Raw genomic sequence first — 27,022 nt, forward strand, 5'->3', positions numbered from 1 at the left:
ACTAAGTGATGTTTAACATCATCTACCGTATGTCCACTTGTATGGTGGGGCTTGAACCTGGACTCAGGGCAGAAGGTACTATTAAGTGTGCATTCGCCATTCATCTTCAGAGACTTTCGATGTCTCCTTGTCCTCTGTACTGCACAAGAGCTGGGCCTGCGCAGTACGGGGTGGACACTATCCAATGGGGGGGACAGTTCTCGGCAGAACACTGGCACAGACTGAACACACTGTAGCAGGCACTCGGATGCTCTCGGCCAAGCGTCACAGCCATATTTTTTGCTGCCAACCTTTTTCTTTAACTGCCATTTACTAGCTGGAGAAAAGTGCCCATTTTTTACTGGCTGCCTATAAAAATACTGGTGGTTGGCAACACTGATTGTACCTCCCATAAAACACAATGTGTTGTGCAAAGGGGTTGTTATGATGGATGTGTTGTAGCTCCCATAGCCCTATAGTCAGGTGGGCATAGCTTGGGGCAAATGAGCCCCCCCCCCATGGCAGTGCCATTTATCTGAAGGTAGTATTGGTCATCGAACACAAAATAATTGTGTTTGAGACAATACTTGGTGGCCTCAACAATGAAGCTGATTTGTCTATGGTGTCGATCAGAGTAATGTAGAAGGAAATATTGTACCCTGAACGTCTACTTTTGCTAAATAAAGGACTTGTTTGTTTAACATTTATCATTTTCCTTCCTCTTCACAATTATGTGCCACTTTGTGTTGGTCTATCACATAAAATCCCAATAAAATACGTTTAGGTTTTTGGTTGTAATATGACAAAATTTGGAAAATTTCAAGGCTTGTGAATACTTTTTCAAGGCACTGTATATCGATGATATTGTCATTATCTGGGATGGTCCGTCCACTAGGATTTCAGAATTTGTTTCACATTGTAACGACAACTAATCCAGATTATGCTTTACCCATGTTTATGATCCTCATATCTTGATCTTATTTGATTTGGTCCTGGGTTCCCATAATAGCCAGATCATTATGAAAAATTATTTTAAGGAAACCGCAGGTAATTCCTATATCCAATTGGCTTATGACATTCCCCAATCATAAAACCGGTATTACCAGCAATTGAAGAGAAAGCACCACATAGTGAAGGCCGTAGGAAAATGTCAAACAGTTTATTTAAGATTGTCCTTACAAAACAGTAGATAAAACAATTATTGGTTTATTACAAGTAACGCTGTGGCTCGGTGAGCTTTGTCCATCTCAATATGCTTGTCAGCGGCCTCCCCCAGCAGTTTGTTAAACAGGGCCTGCAGGGGGGACTGCGGATCTTCAGCTTCTTCTGAATTGGGCAGTCCTTGCAGCCCGTATGGAGGGCCTGGATTTCAGCTCGGCAGGTGCCTTTATGTCTTCTATGAGCTGTTTGAAATCCTCCTTAGTTGGAATGGCTTGTAGATAGGATTGCCACGAGGGTCGGAGGGGGGAGGTTGAGCCACAATGTCTCGGTATGGGTGCAAATGAGAAGTTGAGGGCTGTGAATGGAAGTCCTCCACTGGGGTGCTGTGATCTCCAGGGGGTAGGCTTCAGTGTTGGGTCCCATGACTCGGGCCACATTGAGGTGTGGGAGGGCAGTGTCCACTTGCATGGTGGGGCTTGAACCTGGACTCATGGCAGAAGGTACTATTAAGTGCGCATTCGCCATTCATCTTCAGAGACTTTCGATGTCTCCTTGTTCTCTGTACTGCGCAAGAGCTGCGCCTGCGCAGTACGGGGTGGACACTATCCGATGGGGGGACAGTTCTCGGCAGAACACCGGCACAGTCTGAACACACTGTAGCAGGCACTCGGATGGTCTCCGCCAAGCGTCACAGCCATATTTTTTACTGGCAACCTTTTTCTTTAACTGGCATTTACTGGCTGGAGAAAAGTGCCTATTTTTTATTGGCTGCCTATAAAAATACTGGTGGTTGGCAACACTGATTGTACTTCCCATAAAACACAATGTGTTGTGCAACAAAGGGGTTCTTATGATGGATGTGTTGTAGCTCCCATAGCCCCATAGTCAGATGGGCATAGCTTGGGGCAAATGAGCCCCCCCCCCCCTCATGGCAGTGGCATTTATCTGAAGGTAGTATTGGTCATCGAACACAAAATAATTGTGTTTGAGACAATACCTGGTGGCCTCAACAATGAAGCTGATTTAGGTGTAGATCAGAGTAATGTAGAAGGAAATATTGTACCCTGAAGACCTATTTTTGGTGCAACATTGAAGTAAGTAGGGACTATGATGGGGGGGGGGGTGGAGACTCTGATCTAAGGGGAACTCTGACACACCTCCCAACTTTTTAGATGGGAATGCGGGATCCCTATTAGCAAAAGTATGTAGGCATAGGACACGCCCCTTAAAGGAGAATTATACAAAAATAAATGAGTTAAACCTACAAGTGCTTTTTTTTCAGCCACTACTATTCCTTTATATTGGCTTTTAAAATTTACAAATGCAGTAATTTAGAAATCGGATGAAAGGTTTAGCTCTGGGAAACACTTTTTGAAAGATAAAAAGTGTGTTTTATATACAAATATATAGATCAGAGCAAAATGAGGAGGGAAGCGGGACTTTGCTCCAAATCAGGGACAGTTGGGCGCTATGATGTTCTGATGGGGATCATTTTATAAGGGGGGTGGGGCTCATTTATATATAACAATGTTTTCATTCTGTAAATATTAGTAAAAATTAATACTCGGTGGCCCTGATAGTGAAAAGTTTGGGGCCCCTTGAGTTCTCCAATGTATGGATCCTAGGTGAATGCATAGCTCCCAACTGTCCCTGATTTCGAGGAACTGTCCCTGATTTGGTGCAATGTCCCTCTGTCCCTCCTCATTTGTCCCTCACTTTGGTCTGATCTATATAGTTGTATATAAAATGCACTTTTTATCTATCAAAAAGTGTTTCCCAGCGCTAAACCTTTCCTCTGATTTCTAAATGGCTGCATTTGTACATCCCAATATCCAGTATAAAGGAATAGTAATGGTGAAACAAAACAAAAAACAGCACTTGTGGGTTAAACTTATTATTATTTTTTGTCATTCTCCTTGTAAGGGGGCGTGGCAGGGTGTGTGTCCCATGCCGACATATATGTGATGATAGGTGTCTCTCGTTCTGGGAGGTGTGGTTGGTGAATGTGTGTTACGTGTATGAAAACATAAGGAAGGGTTCTATAGGGATCGGTGATTTGCAGGAATCTGACCCATGTATGAGGAGGAGGAGGGGTCCCGGGAATACAGACCCCCTCCCCCATCTCATCACTATCGCCGTCCACGTGTCCATACACTGGAGGTGGGCGGGGACAGCAAATCTCGCTCTCGTTCTCCCGACGAGACAGTCTCCGCCTCCTCTCCGGACACGCCCCCGTAGTTTATAAAGACTCCCTCCCGCCTTTGTCGCGTCACTCTGCTGTGGAGCTGAGGCCGCCATCTTCTTCTTCTTGTAGTGTCGCCATGCCGCGTGTTTATATCGGAAGACTCAGCTACCATGTTCGGGAGAAAGACATCCAGAGGTTCTTCGGAGGCTACGGGAAGCTGCTGGAGGTGGACCTAAAGAACGGGTGAGACGGGACTGTACGCCGCGGGGCCTTCATGGGGTGGTGTGCTGAGGTGTGCGGCCTCTCTCTCTCGCCTGCACGTGTCCCGCCGTCCTGTGACAGAAGGAGGGGGAGGGCGCCGTGGGGTGTGTGATCCGGCGGGGGTCGGTGTGAAGGGAGCCATGATCTGCGGCGGGTTATCCGCTCAAAATGGAGGCCATTGTGCTCCGCCGTGACGTCACCGTCCTCTCAGTGCGGGCACGTGCGGAGGACCTCCCACAATGCACCGCGCCGAGGCCCGCTCAACTGCAGCGTGTTTATGATCCATGCTGTCCATAGTGCTGAGGACCGGGTGCAATCCGGCCGGGCTCCGAGTGCGGCCTAGTCAGGCTGGGTTCAGTGGAGGAGTGTGTGTGGTGCTCAGTGTCATAGAATTGATGGGCTGTCCTACAACTACAGCTCTCCATTCATCATGGCTGTCTGCTTATATCTATAGCCGGACTGTGCAGGAAAACATTTCTTGACCCATGGAGACACTGATCGGAGGGGGGAGACACTGATCCAGGGTTGCTGATAGTATGGGGTGAGACGCTGATTGCAGAGAGGGGGAGTGCTGATCGGAAGGGGCGAGAGGCTGATCGGAGGGGGGGGGGGAGTGAGACGCTGATCGGAGGGTGCTGATAGTATGGGATGAGATGCTGATCGGAGGGTGCTGATAGTATGGGATGAGACGCTGATCGGAGGGTGCTGATAGTATGGGATGAGGCGCTGATCGGAGGGTGCTGATAGTATGGGATGAGGCGCTGATCGGAGGGTGCTGATAGTATGGGATGAGACGCTGATCGGAGGGTGCTGATAGTATGGGATGAGACGCTGATCGGAGGGTGCTGATAGTATGGGATGAGACGCTGATCGGAGGGTGCTGATAGTATGAGATGAGACGCTGATCGGAGGGTGCTGATAGTATGGGATGAGACGCTGATCGGAGGGTGCTGATAGTATGGGATGAGACGCTGATCGGAGGGTGCTGATAGTATGGGATGAGACGCTGATCGGAGGGTGCTGATAGTATGGGATGAGACGCTGATCGGAGGGTGCTGATAGTATGGGATGAGACGCTGATCGGAGGGTGCTGATAGTATGGGATGAGACGCTGATCGGAGGGTGCTGATAGTATGGGATGAGACGCTGATCGGAGGGTGCTGATAGTATGGGATGAGACGCTGATAGTATGGGATGAGACGCTGATCGGAGGGTGCTGATAGTATGGGATGAGACGCTGATCGGAGGGTGCTGATAGTATGGGATGAGACACTGATCGGAGGGTGCTGATAGTATGGGATGAGACGCTGATCGGAGGGTGCTGATAGTATGGGATGAGGCGCTGATCGGAGGGTGCTGATAGTATGGGATGAGACGCTGATCGGAGGGTGCTGATAGTATGGGATGAGACGCTGATCGGAGGGTGCTGATAGTATGGGATGAGACGCTGATCGGAGGGTGCTGATAGTATGGGATGAGACGCTGATCGGAGGGTGCTGATAGTATGGGATGAGACGCTGATCGGAGGGTGCTGATAGTATGGGATGAGACGCTGATCGGAGGGTGCTGATAGTATGGGATGAGACGCTGATCGGAGGGTGCTGATAGTATGGGATGAGACGCTGATCGGAGGGTGCTGATAGTATGGGATGAGACGCTGATCGGAGGGTGCTGATAGTATGGGATGAGACGCTGATCGGAGGGTGCTGATAGTATGGGATGAGACGCTGATCCAGGGGGTGCTGATAGTATGGGATGAGACGCTGATCCAGGGGGTGCTGATAGTATGGGATGAGACGCTGATCCAGGGGGTGCTGATAGTATGGGATGAGACGCTGATCGGAGGGTGCTGATAGTATGGGATGAGACGCTGATCGGAGGGTGCTGATAGTATGGGATGAGACGCTGATCGGATGGTGCTGATGAGATGCTGATCCAGGGGGTGCTGATAGTATGGGATGAGACGCTGATCCAGGGGGTGCTGATAGTATGGGATGAGACGCTGATCCAGGGGGTGCTGATAGTATGGGATGAGACGCTGATCGGAGGGTGCTGATAGTATGGGATGAGACGCTGATCGGAGGGTGCTGATAGTATGGGATGAGACGCTGATCGGAGGGTGCTGATAGTATGGGATGAGACGCTGATCGGATGGTGCTGATGAGATGCTGATCCAGGGGGTGCTGATAGTATGGGGTGAGACGCTGATTGGAGGGGGGGGGTGAGGCGCTGATCGGAGGGTGCTGATAGTATGGGGTAAGATGCTGATCCAGGGGGTGCTGATAGTATGGGGTTTGACGCTGATGGGTGGGTGAGACACTGATCGGAGGGGGTCTCTGCTGGGGAACTTCTTCCATCTTGGCTGGTATGGTTAGCTCTCGTCTTGCTGCCCTCAGACTGGGGAAGTCCGAAACCACAAAAAAAAGAGGGTGCACCGATCTAGTGAATCAACCTAAAACCATCACTTTGCTATAAAATGTAGCATTAAAGTCACAAAATGACAATAGTATCAAGCTCGTCACATAGCACAGCATCATCATACCACGTGGCAGGAGAAGATAAAGCGCCAATAGGCCAACACGTTTTTGAGGATTTGCCTCTTCCTCAGAGCCTTGGCTGATGACACCGATGGCTCTGAGGAAGAGGCTAGTGCTCAAAACGTGTTGGCCTATTGGAGCTTTATCTTATCCTGCCATGTGATATGATGTGCTGTGGGTGGGGTGATGCAGTAAGGATGAGCGCCGGCGTTTTTGCCCAGCCCACCGGGAAGTTGCTGCTGTGATGAGCACAGTGCCGACTTCTTGGCGGGCTGTGCAAACACACTGGAGCTCATCCTTAGTGGTGAGCTTGATTATATTGACATTTTGTGAGTATAATACTTTTTATAGCACAGTGATGGTTTTTAGGATAATGCACTAGATTGGTGTGGACTCTGCCGTGGGCCCTCATACACATGGGGGAGAGGAACTTCAGGCCCTGATGCACATGGGTGGGGGGTACTCTGCTGGGGGCCACGATGAAAGCTAGGATCTCTAGGGAGCCACAGTAGTGCACCTTGGAGGGGGGGGTGTCTCTTCCAGATTCTTGCTGCCAGTCCCATGATGGTGCCCCCAAAGTCCCCCTGGCAGTGCATGCGCTATAGAGTACCCTGCAGCCTCCTAGGATTCATGATGTGTGTCCCATCAGTCTGTGGAATGCCGTTGCAACGTCAGTTAAATCATATTAGCAGACTATGATAAATTAATTTGGTTTGGGTCCTCTTTGCTGCTTGCGTGTTTTCATACAGTGTATTTTCCATGAAGCACATTCTTTGGACCATCATGCAATTCCTGACCAGTAGCTAATCCGACCCTCCATTTCCTTTGCCTCAATATTGAGACTAAATTTCAAAGGTTCAGGTTTTTGGACTATAACATTTGGTTTCACGCGGGTGTCTTGGAGGCCTCACAAGCTAGGTAAACATGCACACAGTTACCTCTAGGATATTTCTTCCATTTCTTGGTTTCGCTTTGTAACTAGCTGAGGACACCGAACGTGATACACGCACCAAAAGAGAAAAAAAACTCCCACTCCCTGGCATTTCTCCGCTCTGATCAATCAAAGCCTGCAGTTACTGTGTGATCACAGCTGCTCTGCTGGTTGCTGCTGTCCAAACTATGTACCTCTCCCTCCAAAAAAGTGCAGTTTAAAGCAGTGTTCCACCCAAAAAATTAAAAATCCAGCAGCTACACATACTGAAGCTGCAGGCTTTTAACAATAGGTCACCTGTCCTGGAGTCCAGCAATGTCGGCACTGCAGCTGATGCTATCATTGCGGGTAAGGGTACCCAGCAGTGTAGCCTTACGGCTTTGTGACGCGAACCCTACTGCGCATGCCCCCCACGGTGGCAATTGTAGCACCGGATGGGGGAGAGGAGACAGGTGAGCAGAAGTTCCTTTTGGGTGGAACTCCGCCTTAATGAGTAAGGGAGGGTGCCTTAATGAGCTACTTCCCTTATTCCCTGTTTTAAGGTATAAAACGCTCCAATACTAGTTTGTCCCTAAACACCTGAATCCCCTCTTGATCCAGCACTGTCCCATCTGCACGGCTCATCCCTCTTCCTGGTCTCATCGGAGACTCTACGCAGTGGGATGTCAGTCAAATCTTGTTGGGAGGAAGCGAGTGGCATGGATAAGCTGTGCATCTTTGGACACTCATCCTGTGTGCCCTCTCAGTGACCAGTTTGATGGGGCACTCGTGAAGGGTGCAAAAAGCCAATGGGGGACTGCAAAAGTGATAAAGGATCACTCTGTGCAATACCATCGCACACAGCCGGTAAGTAACTTTTTTTATTGTAGATAAATAGGTTCTATCACTTTAAAGTCATAGTAAACTCCCTTTGTTTTGTGCCTATAGTAAGGCCTACCAATAGGTACGGTAAATATCTCAAACAAGCACCCTTTATGATATATTTACATGTGTAGCAGCCGGTGACATAACTGATGCACTGCACTCTAAATGGATGGCATGTAATCAATTGAGGCGGAAGTGATGTTACCGTGGCTTGGCCATTCAAACATGCGAGTTATAGAGCAGGAACTTAGTATTATGCCATACTGAGAAATTTCACTTCGCTAGTTTCTGCCTGTGAGGACGTGACACCGCAGTGGTTTCTTGGCAATCTTGTCCATGCAAATTGTCACCAGCCTCTGGGTCACTGATAAGGCATGCTTCTTAGGCCTCATTTACTTAGGCATGCTTTAGAGTACGCCTGTGCAAGGGCCATGTTTGCCTCCATTGGAATGCACAGGTGTTCCATGTATCCCCATGCACAGTCCCATTCATTTCATTTGTGTCTCAGTGGCTTCACAGGCACAGCTGCTGCTCCCAATTTGACAGCTGGCTTGACTTGGCTGTCTATTTGGAAATGGCGGCTGTGTCCCTGTAGCCTCTGCATCCCAATTGAAATGAATGGGACTGCCTGCATGGGGGGACATGGAACACCTGTGCATTCCAATGGAGGCAAACATGGCCCTTGCACAGGCGTACTCTAAAGCATGCCTAAGTAAATTCCAGAGAACATCTGTGCATCCCCATGCCAGTGTTCTGTCATAATAGCCAATTCATTGAGATCTCCAATTGCGTCACTTCCAGTTACTGTAAAGCATCAGTAATTTGAGATTGACGAGTTGCTGTTTTGACACAATGCTGGAAAGCATGTACATGAGACGAGTGGACATTGTTAGTCCACCTGATACTAACCAACAACATGGCTGCCTCCAAGACGGCAACAACTTTTTCCTTCATAGCCACTGTTCTGTGAAAACAGCAAACCGTTTGCGTATCGCAGTGTACGCGATTTCCGGTGTGTCAAAACAGCAACTCGTCTAAATCTCCAGTTACTGACAGTTTACAGTAACCGGAAGTGACGTGATTGGAGATCTTCGTGAATTTGCTATTTTGACCGAATACTGACATGCAGCCCTCACACGGGTGTATAGTATGCCCATGTGAACAAGTTCTTAGGACTCCTCTAAGTTTTTGAGTGGTGGTTAACCACTTGCTGACCAGACGCCATCGTACTGTGGCAGGTTGGCTCTTTCCCGTGAATTGCCATAGCTGTACTTCAGCCCTTCAAACTGCCATAGCACGTGCTGCACGGTGTGGTTGCTGATGCACGTGGCTGCGATGTATACATGAGATTCTCCACAGCATTGCCATTGGGGGTGCAATGGATCGTCACCGATCCGTGATCCGAACGGGTCACCCCGCTCGGAGCGGCACATGCCGCGGAGCGCTCCGCGGTCTCGGCCTTAGGAAAGGCAGCGGCTTCGGACTAGCTCCAAAGTGGTGGCCATCTTTCTACACCCAGGCTGTTTACACTGATCGCTTCAACGGAGCGATCAGTGTAAACATCATGTAATGACGCCGGTTCCTCTCCCCTCTCTGTACTAACCTGTACAGTGGAGGGGAGAGATCCTGAGATGGAAGCAGCCATACCCTGCAGTACCCTGCCAATACTCTGCAATTCCCTGATACCCTAGCAATACCCTGCCTGCCATTACTCTGCGATACTCAGCCGTGCCCAGCCATACTCAGCCAATATTACTTGTGGATATTACAGTGAGGACTATATTGTGGTGGAATTTTCACAGGTTTTTGCAAATTAAATTATTATTTGCTGATCCGAAAAATGATCCGAGGAACGATCCGATCCGGGAGTTTTTTGATCCGTTGCACCCCTAACTGCCACCCTTTAGCAGTGAATCTGCAATAGGGCGGCCGGCAAGTGCTTATTAGAAGAAATTTTCATGAGCAGTTTGTGAAATTTAACAGGTTACATTTTAAGATTTTTATCTAATAAAACTTTTTTTTTCAGATATGGCTTTGTGGAGTTTGAAGACTCACGGGATGCGGACGATGCGGTGTATGAGTTAAATGGCAAAGACCTGTGTGGGGAGCGTGTGATTGTTGAACATGCTCGAGGACCTCGACGGGACAGGGAAGGATACAGCTTTGGAAATCGCAGTAAGCATCACCTATTTTTGTGGCAGCGATTAGGGATTGAAGAACTATTGAGTAATCAGGCGGTTGAGCGATTTGCCAGCTAGAGAGGCTGTAAAGCGTCAGATCTTCAAGGATAATGGAATCTTTAGCCAGTAATTTAATCTTTAAATGTCAGCTACTAGGGTACTTTTTTTATTGGCTAGATTCTCTGAGTAGATAGTAACAGCACATAGAAAACTGATAAACAGGTCTATCTAATTCTGTAATGGGGCTACATCTGGTATCATGTGCTTTTCACCTTTTGGTACAGAATTTAAAGAACTAAAGGCAAAACTTTTTTTTTTCATTTTGAATAGAGTAAGAGATGGTTATAACCTGTCATAACCTGATTTTTTTTTTAGCCATCTGCTTCCCATTGAGATTTCCTTTCACTTGTCTGGTAGCCAAAACTGGAAGTGAAACAATATCCCGTAACGGTCACCAGAACAAATAAAGGACGAATCTTGCCAACATGGGCACAGCCAGTAATAAAACATGACGGGTGTTCCAATCCTCCTCCACTCTGTCCCAACCGGAAAAAAAGTTTGCTTTTAGTTATACTTTAATACGGTTCCAAAGAATTGAACCAGTTTGGAGACTTTATCAGATAATATCCAGGATTTTTTTTTATGCAATTAAGATTATTATAGATCAAAGTATACACTGCTCTGCTTTTCATATGCCGTGAAGAATAAAATGCAGTTTACTCCACCTGATTTATGCTTTTTCTGTTTTTGCTGCAGATTAACTGGGTGAAGTGCACTCCCACTTTGAGTGACACCTTTGTTAATTTGCATTACTTGTGCAGGTAGCCAGTTTTCTGTCATTCTGTGATGCAACTGACCTCCAGTACTGCATAATTGTCTGTAGGTTCTGTTGCATTTAAGAGGCAGAATAACATGACGGTGCATCGGTGGTAACTGGTTTGACAGGCAAAGTTTCTAATTGTTTACCGCGTGCTGTTTTTAAATACATGCTTATCACCAATGGTATATATGCTTTTAAACTTTGAGTATATCTAAAGCCAAAACGTTTTACATTTTGGACAGAGTATGGTTAAAGCGGGATTCCACCCTAAAGTGGAACCTCCGCTGATCGGATCCCTCCCCCCCTCCGGTGTCACAATTGACACCTTTCAGGGGGGAGGGGGGTGGAGATACCTGTCAAAGACAGGTATTTTCACCCACTTCCGGGCATAGACTCCCGTGGGAGTCTACACCATTTCCTGCCCTGCCGCGCTGTCTGCTGGGACACACACGGGTCCCAGTGACAGCGCTGAGATTTCCTATTGCGCGGCTCGCTCATGCGCAGTAGTGAAGCCGATTCGTTTCACTTCCTGATTCCCTCACCTAGAATGGCGGCAGCAGCCGAGGGCCGATCGATCGGCCTCGGCTGCCGGCATCGCTGGAACCCGGGACAGGTGAGTGTCCATTTATTAAAAGTCAGCAGCTGTAGTATTTATAGCTGCTGGCTTTTAATATTTTTTTTTTTGGGTGGAATCCCTCTAATTCCTGTTTTTGTGTTTTGTTTTATCGGCCTCCCGTTGGGGAGATTTTCCTCCGCTCCTTTCTGTGCCTGTTTTGTAGACACAACAGAATGATTGGAAATCTCCAGTGTTAGAGGAAATGTCCAATTGGACAGTTGTCATGGAACAGGTACCCCAATTGGCAGATTTCACCTCACCTCCTGTTCTCGTGACAACTCAAAATTTTGATGCTTTCCCTCCTTTTACTCCTGGTGACTGATGCCCAGGGCAAATGGAGAGTGCGTTTTCTAACAGATTGCAATAAACACCTGGTTCCAAACCTTCGTCACACTATTCAAAGCAAAACAATTGGCTTTAGATAAATTTTAAAGATACACTGTAAATAATGCAAAGTGACGGTGTTTGCGGCTAGCATCCATCCCTAATTTTGTACTGTCAGTTGTGCTCCCGCACTACCTCCCTACTGCAGCATCCCGGCCTGTCTAATCTGACAACTGGTGTCAGAGCTTCTATAGGGGGATATCCTCGCACCCACCTTCACCCCATGTGTGACATTTGAGTTTGGTAGTTGGTAGCGCAATCTGAGCATTACCTCCCAGAAGCTAAACTATTGAGAAATCTGGTGATGCTGGGAGCCAGTGTTGGAGCCTTAAAGTGTTACTAAACCCACAACAGTAAAATCAGCCTGCATATGTAGTAAAGCATGCTGGTTATACTCACTGTGGAACCTAAGGGGTTAATCCTCTGCATTGTGTAAAAAAAAAGGCTGTTTGATCCTGTCTTATGATCCTCCCCTTCTTCCACAGTCCCAAATCCATCTCCTGATAGAACAGAGCATTGGAGGCATTCTACACATGCTGAGTCTGGTGTGTATTACTAGAGAGTTTTTTATTTTTCATTTACATATTTGTTTGTTTTTTGGGAGGGTGCATGTGATCAGCACAGGGCCAATCAGCACTGTCCAGACAAAGTACTACATGCTTTAACCGGACACTTGTAGAAGTGATAAGAATGCTATATGTACTGCTGATTCTAAAAGGTATTTAGTGATTTATATTTGCTAAGACTATTGCATTTCCATGTTCTGTTTACTGTGGGAGACCAGATATAGTGAACGCAGGGTCCTGGGATTAGTAACGCTTTAAATTTGGATGGGGGTGGGGCTAGCTGCAGACACTGTCTTTGTCTTTGTCAATTTTGGCCAAAGTGAGTGTTTTCAAGAACATGTGAAAAGATGCAATCATTGATCCCTGTGGTGCTGGTGGTGATTTTATGCCTCTGGCAGCACAGGGTTGTTTATATTGGTTTTTAAAGAAAAGCATTAGAGGTGGGGGGTGGAATTAAGCAATGGTTATGATTTGCTTTTTCTGGTGGAAGTAGAGTTTTTATGCAAAATGCTTGTATTATGATTGTTATGTTTAACTTGTATATTCTTAACCTTTTTGCATGTCGAATTCCAAAATCCTTTTTTAACCGTCCTTGATGTTTCAATTTGAAAGAGACCAGTGGGGGCTGAGACCATTGAGGCTTAAGATGACTGCCTTTCCTGGTTGGCCTTTCCAAACATTGTGTGACCCTTGCCCTATGACCCTTTGGCTGACCTTACCGGAAGCCATGACGACAGCAGCCTATTGCCATTAGACGCAGGGTGATGGTGAGGATTAAAAGGGTTAGATGAAATGGCTTTAAACTGGATTAGGTGACTCCCTTGCGTGTGCTTCCAAGTGACACTTCTTTTCTTATACCTCCTGCCTTAATGTAAATAATGTGACTGGCAATACTGTAAATGCTTTAGAACATGCATGTGAATGAAGTAAACTTTGTTATGTCATAATTTTATGTCCTGTTGATAAGGTTGTTTGAGGGTACTCACTAAACAGGCTCATTCTTAAAACAGCAGAACAAAGTAAACGTCTCTTCTGCTTATTATTGGCCAAAGTCACAGCTTCAAAGGAGGTTTTTATGTAAAATATATCCTATCCTACCTAGTTTTATTTAAAGCCCTCCCAAAAGATTTAGTTGTTGAACTGTGCATATTCAATGGAGACCTGACTTTGCTTTCCATGTGTAACAAAGGTGGTTACAGGAGCCAGAGATCCGGCAGGGATAAATATGGACCTCCTGTGCGCACAGAGTTTAGACTTATTGTGGAGAACCTCTCCAGTCGCTGCAGCTGGCAAGATCTTAAGGTTGGTATTGCTGCTCTTTTCAAGAGGAAAATTGGCACACAAAGCATGATCAGTTTATAAACAGGCTGCTGTTACATTTTTAGTTGTGTGCTTTCATTAAATATATTTTAGTTACATTATTTTTTTTTTCTTTCATTAGCTAAATAGTTAAATTTAAAGTGTTTGTAAACCCTTAGGGCCCTTTCACATATGCTGTGCGGTAAGGTCCGTCAGTCTGTTTTTGTTGTTTTTAAGTCAGACTTGATCTGATGCTCCATGCACCTCTATTGAGTGACGGATGTCAGCTGTGACATATACGCTGACATCCGGCGCCATCTTTTCTGCCCAATCCAGATGGATGGAAACCCTATTTTGCATCCGTCTGGAGGATCGGATGGAATCTGAAAGCGGACAAGCGGATCTGTTTTCATCCGATTTTTTTATTTATTTTTTCCCATAGAGGACAGCAGGGCTCTGACGGGTTCGTCTCCGCACAGAGAGAGGAGACATACCTTTCATCTGCCTGCTTAGCGGAGATCAACAGATTGATCCCGTCAGCGCACTCTGCCTTGTCCATTTACAAATTGTCTTGAGTTTGTTTAGAGAATGTAAGTTCTGTGAATGGGCAAGGGAGAAGAGGGACAGGTAATTGACATTATCTCCCCTTGTTCATTTACCAAATGCCTTAAAGGAAAAGTTTAATTTTCAGGAAAAAATAGATGCGCATATTTTTGCAGAAAAGAGCGTGCATTTTTTTCTACCGGAGCCTACAAACCATTACACTCGCCATCAGTGGGATGGCGGGGTGCAGTGTCAGTCTTCTGCAGATATGTCCTCCAGCTTTCTTGCCCGTACCTTTTTGTACAGGCTTTTCCTTTGAAAGCTGGAGAGTTGGTATCCTATGAGGACACTCATCCACACCATCGTAGTTCTTTGAAAACTACAAGACGTCTGCTGCAATGGCAGACAGGACTTGTAATTTCTTCAAAGATTGCATAGCTGCACTCATTTTTAATGTGACAATGGCCTTTAAATTATGTTCAGAAAATGCAAGATGTTCTGTGAGGGGTGGGTAATAACAGGATCCCCTTTGTCCATTCACAGAATGCATGTGAACAGAATACAAGGTGCTTTGTGAATGGACAACGGGAAGGGTAAGAGTGAATGACGGGATCCCTTAAATACTGCTCTTGCCTGCAAAAGCAGAACCTACAGCGGAACAGCGATGCTAACCATGGTATCTGCTGGGTACAGTACAAATGAATGAATTCTACGCTAAACTGCAGCAAGTTAAGCATTTGCCACATCTCACAAGTTTAACTTCCCACTTATGTCTGAAGCGGAGTTTTAAATATTTCACATGCTTTTGTAATGCAGGGATACTTTACAATTGATCATATATTGCAGGATTTATTTTTGAGAAGCAAAAGGTATTTTGCATTTACCTTCATGTAAATTCAGAGGTCACCTAGATAGTGAAGGAAAATCTTTTAAACAGAAAATCAAACTTTCTACCTAAAGTTGGAAACATGTTCTCACCTTCCCTTATGCTTTTAAAATGCCTGAATGTTTTGTGAATTGGTACTGTCAATGTTCCATGTTTCCTTCTCTAGGATTTTATGAGGCAAGCAGGTGAGGTTACATATGCTGATGCACACAAGGAGCGTACCAATGAGGGAGTGATAGAGTTCAGGTCTTATTCTGACATGAAGAGAGCTTTGGACAAACTTGATGGCACCGAAATTAATGGCAGAAAGATTCGTCTAGTGGAAAGCAAAGCTCGTCACAGAAGGTCTTACTCTGGCAGCAGGTCAAGGTAAGTGCAAGGACCAGATGCAGTAAAAATTGTATAGTACACATGCTTGTTAAATCAGTTTTTTTTTATTTGTATACTGGGAAGTGTGGATTGTAGATGGTGTCTAATAGCCAACCTTTAACTTTGAAAGGGTGCTGTTATCTAGCAGTTTCTCAACTCCAGTCCTTAAGGCGCCCCAACAGGTCATGTTTTTAGGCTTCCCATTATTTTGCGCAGGTGATTTGATCAGTTTTCACTGCCTTAGTAATTATCACAGCCATTTCATCTGAGGGAAATCCTGACCTGACATTCTTTCTATCTTATATCACCAGTATCTTCTTGGCTCTGGTTCACGTTGATAATATTTGACATGCCAAATCGGCGGCAATTGCAGCATCTAGATCGGTGCGACACCGGATTGATTCCCAAAAGTAGTTTCTGTACTGTTTTTGACAATTTTGAGCTGCGATTTCCATTGACATCTGTGCAGAAACCTGTACGGGTATCTGAAATCGTCCCCGAAGTCGGGACTGACATGACCCGCAGTCAGTGTGAACCTAGGCTCAAAGCAAGCATCTCAGTGCTAACCTTAACCTTTGTATCTGTTTGAAAATGTTCTTGCAAGTAAAGAAATAAAAAATTTAGCAACTTGTGAAAAGCTGATATTTAAAACAGAATTATACCTGTGCAAAAAAAGGTACTAGTAAGTGCAGCATATTAGCACATCATTGCAGACTTGCTTTGTAAGAGATAACTTTCCAGTGCTGTGGTGTCGGTGCTTCTATCCCTTCCTGGCCAGCCTTCTGGGTTCAGTTTCTTCAGTCACTTGGCTGGGTCTGGATGATGCAACTTCTACAAATGTGTTTTGGGATTTAAGAAGATGCAAGACTTAAACGTGCCATTAAAGCGGGACTCCGCATTTTTTTTTTTTTTTTTTTTTTTTTTTTAAAGCCAGCAGCTACAAATACTGCAGCTGCTGACTTTTAAAATAGTGACACTTACCTGCCCAGCGCGCCCGCGATGTCGGCACCCGAAGCCGATCTCTAGATCGTCTCTCGGGTGCTGCCGCCGCCATCTTGGGTATGGGAATCAGGAAATGGAGCCTTTCGGCTTCATTTCCCGGTTCCCTACTGCGCATGCGCGAGTAGCGCTGCGCAATAAGGATGGACCTGCTGCCTCTGGGATCTGTGTGTTTCCCAGCAGGCAGCGGGGCACTTGCGGAAAGGGGCGTAACCTACGCCCCTTTCCGCAGAGAGCTATCCCGTAAGTGGGTGCAGATACCTGTACTGTACAGGTATCTGCACCCCCCTCCCCCCTGAAAGGTGCCAGTTGTGGCGCCGGAGGGGGGGAGGGTTCCGATGAGCGGAAGGTCCACTTTAGGGTGGACCTCCGCTTTAAGAGGAATTTATAATAAAGTAACAAATATGGGTTCTACGTTCATAAAAAATACTATCGGCCTTTAAAGCGGCGCTACAATTGGCACCTTGCAGGGGGGAGGGGGGGTGGAGGTACCTGTACAGTACAGGTATCTGCACCCACTTCCGGGATAGCTCTCTGCGGAAAGGGGCGTAGATTACTCCCCTTTCCGAAAGTCCCCCGCTGCCTGCTGGGAAACGCACAGATCCCAGAGGCAGCGGGGACCGTCCTTATTGCGCAGCGCGACTCGCGCATGCGCAGTAGGGAAGCGGGAAATGAAGCCGAAAGGCTCCACTTCCTGATTCCCATACCAAAGATGGCGGCGGCAGCACCCGAGAGATGATCGAGAGATCGGCTTCGGGTGCCGACATCGCGGGCGTGCTGGACAGGTAAGTGTCACTAATTTAAAAGTCAGCAGCTGCAGTATTTGTAGCTGCTGGCTTTAAAAAAAAAAAAGCGCAGTCCCGGCGGACTCCCGCTTTAATTAAACTAGAGACTGATTTGGTTTAGAGAAGTTGTGCCAAGGAAAGAACTAGTCACCAGTATTGTCTAATCTCCCTGCAGCTATTTTTCCCCTCTACTGTGCCTTTTTCTGCACTGCTCTTGTGAAGGTGGCAATCTTGTTTAAAAACAGGTTTTTATGATGGCGATTTGCAAATGCTCCAGAATGATCAGATGAATTGCAATTAATTGCAAAGTCACTCTTTGCCATGACAATGAACTTAATCCAAAAAAAATGTCCACTGCATTTTAGCCCTGCCACAAAAGGACCAGCTGACATGTGAGTGATTCTCTTGTTAACACAGATGTCCGTGTTGACAACAAGGCTGTAAATCACTAATGCTGGCTGAGTTAGAATAACAGACTGGGAGTTTTAAAAAGAGGGTGATGCTTAAAATCATTGTTCTTCCTCTGTTAACCATGGTTGCCTGTAAGGAAAATGTGCAGTCATTGCTTTGCACAAAAAGGGATTCGCAGGCAAGGATATTGCGGCTGCTACTAACATTGCACCTTAATCATTTATTGGATCATTAAGAACTTCAAGGAGGGAGGTTCAATTTGTTGTGAAGGCTTTCCGTCGCCCGAGAAAGTCCAGCGGGCACGAAGACCACCTCCTACAGTTGATTCAGCTGTGGGATCGGGGTACCATCAGTGCAGAACTTGCTCAGGAATGGCAGTAGGCAGGTGTCAGTATATCTGCACACAGTGAGAAGACTTTAGGAGAATGGCCTGGTGTCAAGAAGGGCAGCAAAGAAGCTACTTCTCTCCAGGAAAAACATCAGGGACAGACTGATATTCTGCAAAAGGTACAGGGATTGGAATGCTGAGGACTGGTAAAGTAATTTCCTCTGCATCCCCTTTGTGATTGAGGCATCCGGAAAAAAAACTTGTCTAGAGAAGAAAAGGTGAGCACTACCATCAGTCCTGTCATGCCAATATTAAAGCATCCTGAGACCATTCGTGTGTAGGGTTGCTTCTCAGCCAAGGGAGTGAGCTCACTCACAATTTTTCCTAAGAACACAGCTGTGAATAAAGAATGGTACAAAAACATCCCCTGAGAGCAACCTCTCCCAACCATCCAAGAACTGTTTGAACAATGCCTTTTCCAGGATGATGGAGCACCTTGTCATAAGGCAAAAGTGATAACCAAGTGGCTTAGGGAACAAAACATGGAAATTTTGGGTTCATGGCCAGGAAACTCCCTAGACCTTAATCCCATGAAGAACTTGTCAGTCCTTAAGAGGTGGGTGAACAAAACAACGCCCCACAAATTCTGACAAGCTCCAAGCTTTGATTATGCAAGAACGGACTGCCATCAGTCAGGATGTGGCCCAGAAATTGACGGCATACCAGGGTGAAGTGCAGAGACCTTTAAATTGAAGAGTCAACACTGCAAATATTGACTCTTTGCAGAAACTTAATGTAATTGTCAATAAAAGCCTTTGCCACTTATAAAACACTTGTAATTCTACTTCGGTATACCATAGCAACATCTGACAAAACAATCTAAAAACACTGAAGCGGCAGACTTTGTGAAAATGAACATTTTTGCAATTCTCAACTTTTGGTCATGGCTGCAGACATCACCACATTTCACTGCAAATCTTGGAACACTAGCAGTCAGACGTGGCGGTGCCCTGTGTGATCTCTTATTGCTAGGTGCCCTTATGCAATATGAGACCACACATGTGGCTTCAAGAGCAGGAGTATCTAGATGCAGAATGTGCAATGCTATTTATTTATTTTTATAAATCTAGACTAGAGGTTACATTTTCTTTAAAAGTACTACTTAGGCACAGTTTATATTTGTAGATGTTCCCTATAACCTTGCATGTCACTTTTTTGAGGCCATGTCCACTTGAAGTTGCACATGTCATAAGTCAAGAATTGTTTTTGGGATATAGTGTGGGAAATGTTTAATAACCTGATACAAATGAGCATGATTATGAAATGCGTTGCTGTCCTTTAGGTCAAGATCTAGAAGCAGGCGAAGATCTCGTAGTAGGAGTAGACACAGTAGCCACAGCCGTTCCAGGAGTCGTTCTCATTCTCCTGCTAAAAAGACCCGCTCTCGTTCACCAGCAAAGCGGAGCAGATCCCGTTCACCAGCCAAGAAGAGCAGCTCCCGATCTCCTGCTAAGAAAAGTCAATCCCGTTCTCCAACTAAAGAAAGTCGTTCTCGTTCTCCAGCAAAGCGTAGCCGTTCCCACTCACCTGCGAAAAGTCAGTCCAGGTAAGTTTCTTTTATATCTTTAGCAATTTTATATTGCAAACCAAATTTCTGCTGTTCTCAATTTTGGGAAATGTAACTAACCCTGCTTGTACTATTGAAGCTGACACGGAGCGGGTACAGTCATCCTTTAAGGCATGCACTTTTTTTTTCTGTGCTCCAAGAGCCAGGCAACTAGCATTTTCAGGAGGCAAGTAATGGTAGCACCCCCCCCCCCATACTTCCATTACAAGTGCACTTTAACCACTTAAGGACCGGAAGGATTTGCCCCCTTCCCGACCAGACCATTATTTTCGATACGGCACTGCGTCACTTTAACTATTTTAATATTACTGGCTTTAGTAACACTTAATCACTGCTTTTAAAATTATTTAAGATGGGCTCATGCCTGGAAGTATAGGACATGCCTAATCTATGGACACTGTATTTGGACATGCACACGACTAAGAGCAGGCTTTTAAATCTCTATTCCCCCTTATGGGTGTAAATGAATACATAGTAACTAACATGCTTTAAATTGTTAACCCAAAAAACAATATGCTGCTCCTGTCCCTTTAATGTGCAAGCTGGTGCTTTTGCTTTTTGCGCTGATTCTCTATCTCTTACAATTCCTGTTTGATCCTGCCAGCTGTTGTCTTCCCCTTGAGGACAGACCACGATTATCATGGCTGCTGAGCTAAGATAACGTGGTCTAAATGCGTGTCTGCGTCATCCGCAGGTCTCCTCTCTGCCTGTTTTCAGCTCCCCCTCCCTCTTCCTGTTAACATGTAGTCGAGTGAGAAAGCGAATCTCCTACACTCCCAGCCACACCCATCTCATCTCCTCCCCTCTCCCCTCCTACCCCACTGCATTGAAGACCACAGGGAGGAAGATTTAAGAGGTCCCTCTTCTGACATATGTCAGAAGGCATCTGTCCCTCCTGCTCGGATATAGAGAGGAATAGGACAAGTGACAGAGCTAAAAAAAATGCTAATAAAGGGTATTTACACAAAAAATAAGATGCTGCAATGCATAGGGAGCCCCGTGTACCGTGTGCCTGATTAATTAGGTTAACCACTTAAAGTGTATGTGACAGGATGACTAGGTTATCTTCTGTTGTGCTATATTTAATTTTTTTTCCATTTTATATAATATGCTCCACATGTTGTTATAGGTCCAAATCCAGGTCCAGGAGCAAAGAACTCTCAAGATCACCATCAAAGCAGAGAGAGTCTCGTTCAAAGAGTAAACCTAAGTCCGAGCATGGCTCTCGGTCCCGAAGCAGGTCCAAAGGAAAGCGCAAGAGGTCCCGAAGCCGATCTAAAGGGAAACGTGACCGCTCCAGTAGCCGTTCTAAATCAAAACGTGAACGGTCCAGCAGCCGCTCTAAAGGAAAGCGTGATCGATCCAGCAGCCGATCAAAGAGCAAACGGTCTCGTAGCCGTTCTAAAGGAAGGAGGGATCAATCTAAAGGAAAGAGGGATGCGTCTAGAGAGAGGTCGCGGAGTCAGTCCAAGGGTAAAAGAGAGAGGTCACGTAGTCAATCCAAAGAGAAAAGATCCAGAGACAGATCCCGCAGTCAGTCAAAGGGAGATAGGGAGGTGTCTAGAGAGAGATCCAGAAGTCAGTCCAAAGGGGACCATGATCGTTCCCGTAGTCGTTCCAGAAGCAGAAGGGATCGTTCCCGAAGCCATTCAAACACTAAGCGGGAAAGGTCTTCTCGCAGCCGTTCCAAATCCCCTTCCCCACAAGAAAATGGAAAGGAAGATGCCAGATCCAGGTCACAGTCACCAATGGCAGCCTCTGCCAGCAGAGAGGGCTCTGCTTCTCCTCCTCCACGCCCAGCCTCTGCTGCCAGTTCCAGATCTCGTTCCAGCTCCCCAGAGTAGCCTGCAGTGTGAAAGTTTGATATACTTTGTATTAGGACTGAGCCCTCTGAAGTCTAACCATAGGCAAACACTTTGTATGATGGTTCATTTGCAGGAGTTTCCTCCATACTCTTCTGTACCAATTAGTTTGGTAAAGAAGAGTATAAGCTATGTAAGTACAGAAAGTATATCTTTTTTTTTTTTTTCCTGCATGTATGTTCTAGCACCAGAAAACATTGGTGCTTGAAGATGCTTCTTGTTCAGCAGTTTCCTAGTACAGTGATTTAATATGAAACTCCCATGTATTATATCTGAATTTTCTTTGGTTTAAAATATTAAATCATACAGTACTTGATAGAAATCAGTTTTCAAATTGCAGTCTCGAGCCCCCTCCCACATTGTAAATAATGGTTTGTATTGTCTTGGGGCAGTTTTTAGGATGTTCTACATGTGCATTTTTTGCAGCGCAAATAAAGCATTTTTTTTTCTGGCTGTGCTCCATTGGTCTCTAGTGTAGAGATTGATCACACTGTCTTAGAACGTAAACCTGTAATGTGGTTGACTTTTTCAAGGTGAAAATAAAGTGTAACTTTGCAACCCATCTTGCAATTGATTTTATACAATAAATACAAGACCTATTTCATATTTCTGGTTCAGAAAGTCACAATGTAAATCTCTAGGTGTAGAACGGAGAAAGGGGTGGTAATCGCCCTATAGGAAATAGTTTCCATGTTCGTAAAATGCTTCAGCTGCTGGGGCTTGCTAATGAGCACCAGTGGGTTATATTATAACAAATTAGACTGGGGTATCATGCCCTGAGAAAAGAGGGTCCTTTGTGTCTTCAAATAATCACATTGGTTCATTGCTATTTGATACAGTAAAAGAGCTTCATTACTTCAGTTGTAGTGCTGCCAATTCTTTGCATTGAATCAATTCTTTAGTAAAAGGATTCTAAACAGGAGCAATGAGACATTTATTATGCTGCTTCATTCAACATTTTCTAACTCAGCTGCTCTAAAGTAGCCATATGACAGATATAAACCTGCCCCATGACCACTTAATGTTTCTTGGGTAAAAATGTGTCTAATTGTTCCCATTTCCAGTGTTTGTCTCACAGCTGTGCTAAACTCTTGGCTGCTCCAGATTTCAGGTGTAGGGGTTGCAGCAATACAAAATGCTACTTTACATTTTGTCACTACTCTGATTAAATGTGCTCCCTGTTGTCTTATACACATTTGCAGATCATTATGGTCTTTGGACTGACACTGCCCTCTAGTTATAGTAAAAAAAACCTCAAAGATGCTACCTTAGAGGCAAATTTGCAGTGGAGGTTATCCATTCTCCACAGGACACCTCAGTGTTTACTCCATCTGCAATTTACACATCATTTGTAACATGCAGTGTGAAACTTTTGCTGCGAATATAACATCTTTAGGCCCCTTTCACATTCCGATCAGGAGGATCAGCTCAAAGATCCCCTGCTGATCAGAGCAGGGGGAAGAAGGGAGGTGACAAATCTGTGACCGCCAAGTTTCTGCAGAGTGGATACGGACAGAGCCCACTCTGCTCTGGGCAGCTGGGATTAAAGTGGTTGTAAACCCTTACAAACCACTTTGACCTACAGGTAAGCCTAGATTAAGGCTTACCTGTATGTCCAAGAAATCTCCTAAACCTACACGGTTTAGGAGATATTTACAAAAAGACAGTCACACTGAGACAGAGGCACACTGAGTGTGCCGCTGCTAACGGCGATATGCCTTTGGTGGCGGCTCCCATGCGCAGGAGTGATGTCATCACTGCTCCGGCGCTGTGAGTGGCTGGAGCAGCGATACCCGGAAGAAGATGGACGCTCCGGACTACAGGGGACTGCGGCGTCATCGCTGGCTCCTGTGCCAGGTAAGTGACACATAATGGGCTACTATGCTTTGCCTTCACAGGGAGACATAGGAAGTAATTGGAGTTTACTTCCTCTTTAAAGCCACTTACACCTGACAAAGTATGGAGTTCCCTTTGTCTTTTTGTTTTTAGCGGACCAGGAGGCAAGGGAGTGTAAATGGCCAAAAGTCTATACACCTATCCATAAGAATGAATGAACCTCCCAGTCTGGTCTGCCTAAAAAAGGGACAGGTGGACTTGATTGGAATGCCTGTGTGAAAGGGGCCTTAATCATTTTTTGGCACAAAAGAATCTTTACTTGCTTTGCAGTCCTGTAGCAGATAAAGCATATTGCAATACTTTCATAATTTTCTTTTTTCTTTTAAATCATTGATATGACCATGGTAGTGGCGATATTGATACATTATAACTAGAGCACCTAATCTTAGTGTAACTGTGTGTTGGGACATAGTAGGTAGTGCAATTTGAATTGCACAAAGGCCCCTTTCACACTGAGGCAGTTTTCAGACATTTTAGTGCTAAGAATAGTGCCTGTAAAGCACCTGAAAACTGCCTCTTAATCCTCCCCGGTGTGAGAGCCTGAGTACTTTCACACTGGGGCTGTGCGCTTGTGGGACAGGAAAGTCCTACAAGCAGCATTTTTGGGAGCGCTGTATATACTGCCCCTGCCTATTGGAATGAATGAGCAGTGCTTCCAAAGTGCTGTGACACGGGCGAGTTTTAACCCTTTTGGGTGCTAGCGGGGGTTAAAGCGCTGCTAAAACTAGTGGTGCTTTACCATTAAGGGACCCATCACCCCAGTGTGAAAGCAGCCATAGGGAAACCTGAAATACTGTTAAAGTGGAAGTAAACTCTCCTATCATTTTCAGCCAAGGAAGCTGTCATCTTTGCCTCTGTTTAATCTTCTGCTATGGTGCTGCACATGTGATTCGTTATGACACCAGCCATTGGATGGTTTGATAGTTTGGCTGAGAGCACAGCCAATGTGCAGTTAGCATTCCCGGCATGATTTTTTTTTTAACTGTTTAAATCGATGGGTTTACTTCCACTTTAAGTTGTTGAGTGCAAGCACTGTATTTGGAGCATTCTGCAAATAGCTCAGCTGATAAGTCTAGTTAATTTCAAGCAGTGCAGGTGGATGCTGCAGGGGCTTACCCACTTCATTACTGTACAGTGTCCATGGACGTCCTTGCGTTGAAGCGGTTATACCAGGCTGATCTGTGTTGGTGCTTTTGCACTGTTATATACAACTAATAGAAAATAAAATATATATGCATTCCTAATTCAAGTGAAAGGGAACGGCTGCAACCATTAAATAGTGGACTTAGTCACTATAAGCCAGTTAATAGATGTGTGAATGATGCGCTCGTTAAACACTTATGTACGCTTACACATTGCAGTGATATACCATAAAAATAAAGAAATAATTACACAAATAATATTGCTATACACATGAGCATTGGAAATCAAAAAATGTATCTATAAATTGTGTTCAGAGCAATAAATGTATAACGTGATGGTCCAAAAAATGGACAGGCGCTTCATCCACAATAACTTGACCCCTGTTACCACAACATGTTCAAACTGAAATATAATGATGAATGAGTGACTTCCACCAGCCACCTTCTAGTGAATTGACCGCTCACCCTAGGGCAGTGATGGCGAACCTTGGCACCCCAGATGTTTTGGAACTACATTTCCCATGATGCTCCACTACACTGCAGAGTGCATGAGCATCATGGGAAATGTAGTTCCAAAACATCTGGGGTGCCAAGGTTCGCCATCATTGCCCTAGGGGATGACCATATGGTCAAGTCACACTTTGTCATAAATAGACTTTCTTCAGATTCTGTACACTTCCACCATTTAACCACTTTAGCCCCGGTAGAAGTTACCCCCCCCCCCCCCTGACCAGGCTATTTTTTTTTTTGCAATAAGACAGTTGCTTTAACTGATAATTGCGCAGTCGTGCGACGTACCCAAACGAAAGTGGTGTCCTTTTTGTCCCACAAATGGAGCTTTCTTTTGGTGATATTGGATCAGCTCTGCCATTTTTTTTTTGGGTGCTATAAACAAAATGCCAATTTTGAAAAACGATTTTTTACTTTCTGCTACAATATCCCCAAAAATGTTTTTACATTTCTTCCTCCGCTAAGACCAATATGTATTCTATGTATTTTTGGTAAAGAAAATACCAATAAGCGTGTATGGATTGAATAGATCGATACCAACCAGAGAGTTCCCCACTATGCTGGAGAAAATGTAACCAAAAGGCAACAATGTTGCACATATGGTGGAAGTGCCCGAAGATAGAGTACTGGCGAGAGGTACTGCATATTATAAATGAAATAAAGGAAAATATACAATATAAATTACCTATATGCATGTTTCAAGACATCAAAGAAGTAAATAGGCAAAACAATTATACCGATACTTCTTAACACGGCAAAAGGACTGATTCCAATAAATTGGTTGAACCCCGAAATACCAGAGATGAGAGACTGGTTTGATAAAATTGAGTACCGCAAAAAAATGGAGAACCTGGATAGAAGGGATAAAGGAACAGTGGGGACCAACAATAAAAAAAAATTTGAAAGCTGGGAAAAATGTAAGTGTACAGAAAATTATTTGTTTATAAAAGAAAGTGGTGGTAGGAAGTAGAACACAAGAAAAAAAAAAAGCGTGTATGGATTGGTTTGTGCAAAAGTTATAGCGGCTACAAAATAGGGGATACAATTTATGGCGTTTTTATTATTATTTTTTTTTTTTTTACTAGTAATGGTGGTGATCTGCAGTTATTTAGCGTGACTGTGGCAGATTGTACACTTTTGGGACCAGTGACATACAGCGATCAGTGCTATAAAAATGCACTGATTACTGTATAAATGACACTGGCAGGGAAGGGGGTTAACACCAGGGGCAATCAAAGGGTTAAATGTTCCCTAGGAAGGTGCTTTCTAAGAGGGGGGGGGGGGGGGGACTGATGAAGTAGAGAAGATCGCTGTTAATCACTCAATCTCACTCTACTCCCCTGAATGAATGGGGATCTGCTTTGTTTAGACTGGCAGATCCCTGTTCTGCCTCTCTGTGGAGTGATTGTTGGTGGCTGTCGGCCAATGGGCATGCCCAACATAGAATGACGCTATTTGCGCAGGACAGCTAACCTGCTGCAGTGGCTGGTCAGGAACAAGTTAATCTGTGCCACCAGTGGTCCTTTTGATGGGACTAATACTCATCTGTCTCCAGTGATCTGTTGGGGTACTCTAGGTCCTTTTCTCACGCTTCTCGTTTAAGGTGATTGGCTGTCCTCGGACAAGCTGGATTGGGCGTTGTATCGGGGGGGGGGGGAATCACTCAGTCTACACACAGCACAGCTGCCTGTCCTCTTCGGTGTCATGAGCCTGACACATCACCGGTCCCTGCACATATGGCTCCGGAGTCCCCCTCCTTGGCCGGGCCAGTCGTCCTCTACTCCCCTGATTTCCTTCCCTCTGTGTGCGATCAGCACCTGCAGACATCTCTATCAAAATTTGCAGCTGCCGACCTGTTCAGCAGAAGTGATTTCAGTGACT

The 27,022-nt window shown here is 45.3% G+C and overlaps 1 protein-coding gene across 2 annotated transcripts; it reads left to right on the forward strand.

Annotated features, from left to right (window-relative positions):
• Nucleotides 1-3,389: 3,389 nt before the first annotated feature.
• SRSF6 (serine and arginine rich splicing factor 6) lies at nt 3,390-22,155 on the forward strand. 2 transcript variants are annotated; one of them, XM_077459082.1, is made up of 7 exons: nt 3,390-3,568; nt 9,945-10,093; nt 12,404-12,463; nt 13,674-13,786; nt 15,379-15,581; nt 19,447-19,710; nt 20,861-22,155. In XM_077459082.1, exons 1-7 carry the CDS (start codon nt 3,462-3,464, stop codon nt 21,573-21,575), a joined length of 1,611 nt encoding a protein of 536 aa, XP_077315208.1. In that variant the 5' UTR covers nt 3,390-3,461; the 3' UTR covers nt 21,576-22,155. The 2 variants fall into 2 exon arrangements, with proteins under 2 accessions (XP_077315208.1, XP_077315209.1); XM_077459083.1 differs by lacking the exon at nt 12,404-12,463.
• The last annotated feature ends 4,867 nt before the right edge of the window (nt 22,156-27,022 follow it).

The sequence above is a fragment of the Lithobates pipiens genome, unplaced genomic scaffold (assembly GCF_037356315.1).
Source record: "Lithobates pipiens isolate NorthernLeopardFrog02 unplaced genomic scaffold, aLitPip1_a1.2 Scaffold_28, whole genome shotgun sequence".
NCBI classification, from domain to species: domain Eukaryota; kingdom Metazoa; phylum Chordata; class Amphibia; order Anura; family Ranidae; genus Lithobates; species Lithobates pipiens.

Coding starts and splice junctions, on each gene's coding strand:
- SRSF6 (XM_077459082.1), top strand. CDS start 3,462: ATGCCGCGTGTTTATATCGGAAGACTCAGCTACCATGTTCGGGAGAAA. Junction 13,787..15,378: donor GCAGCTGGCAAGATCTTAAG/GTTGGTATTGCT, acceptor TTCCTTCTCTAG/GATTTTATGAGGCAAGCAGG. Junction 19,711..20,860: donor CCTGCGAAAAGTCAGTCCAG/GTAAGTTTCTTT, acceptor ATGTTGTTATAG/GTCCAAATCCAGGTCCAGGA.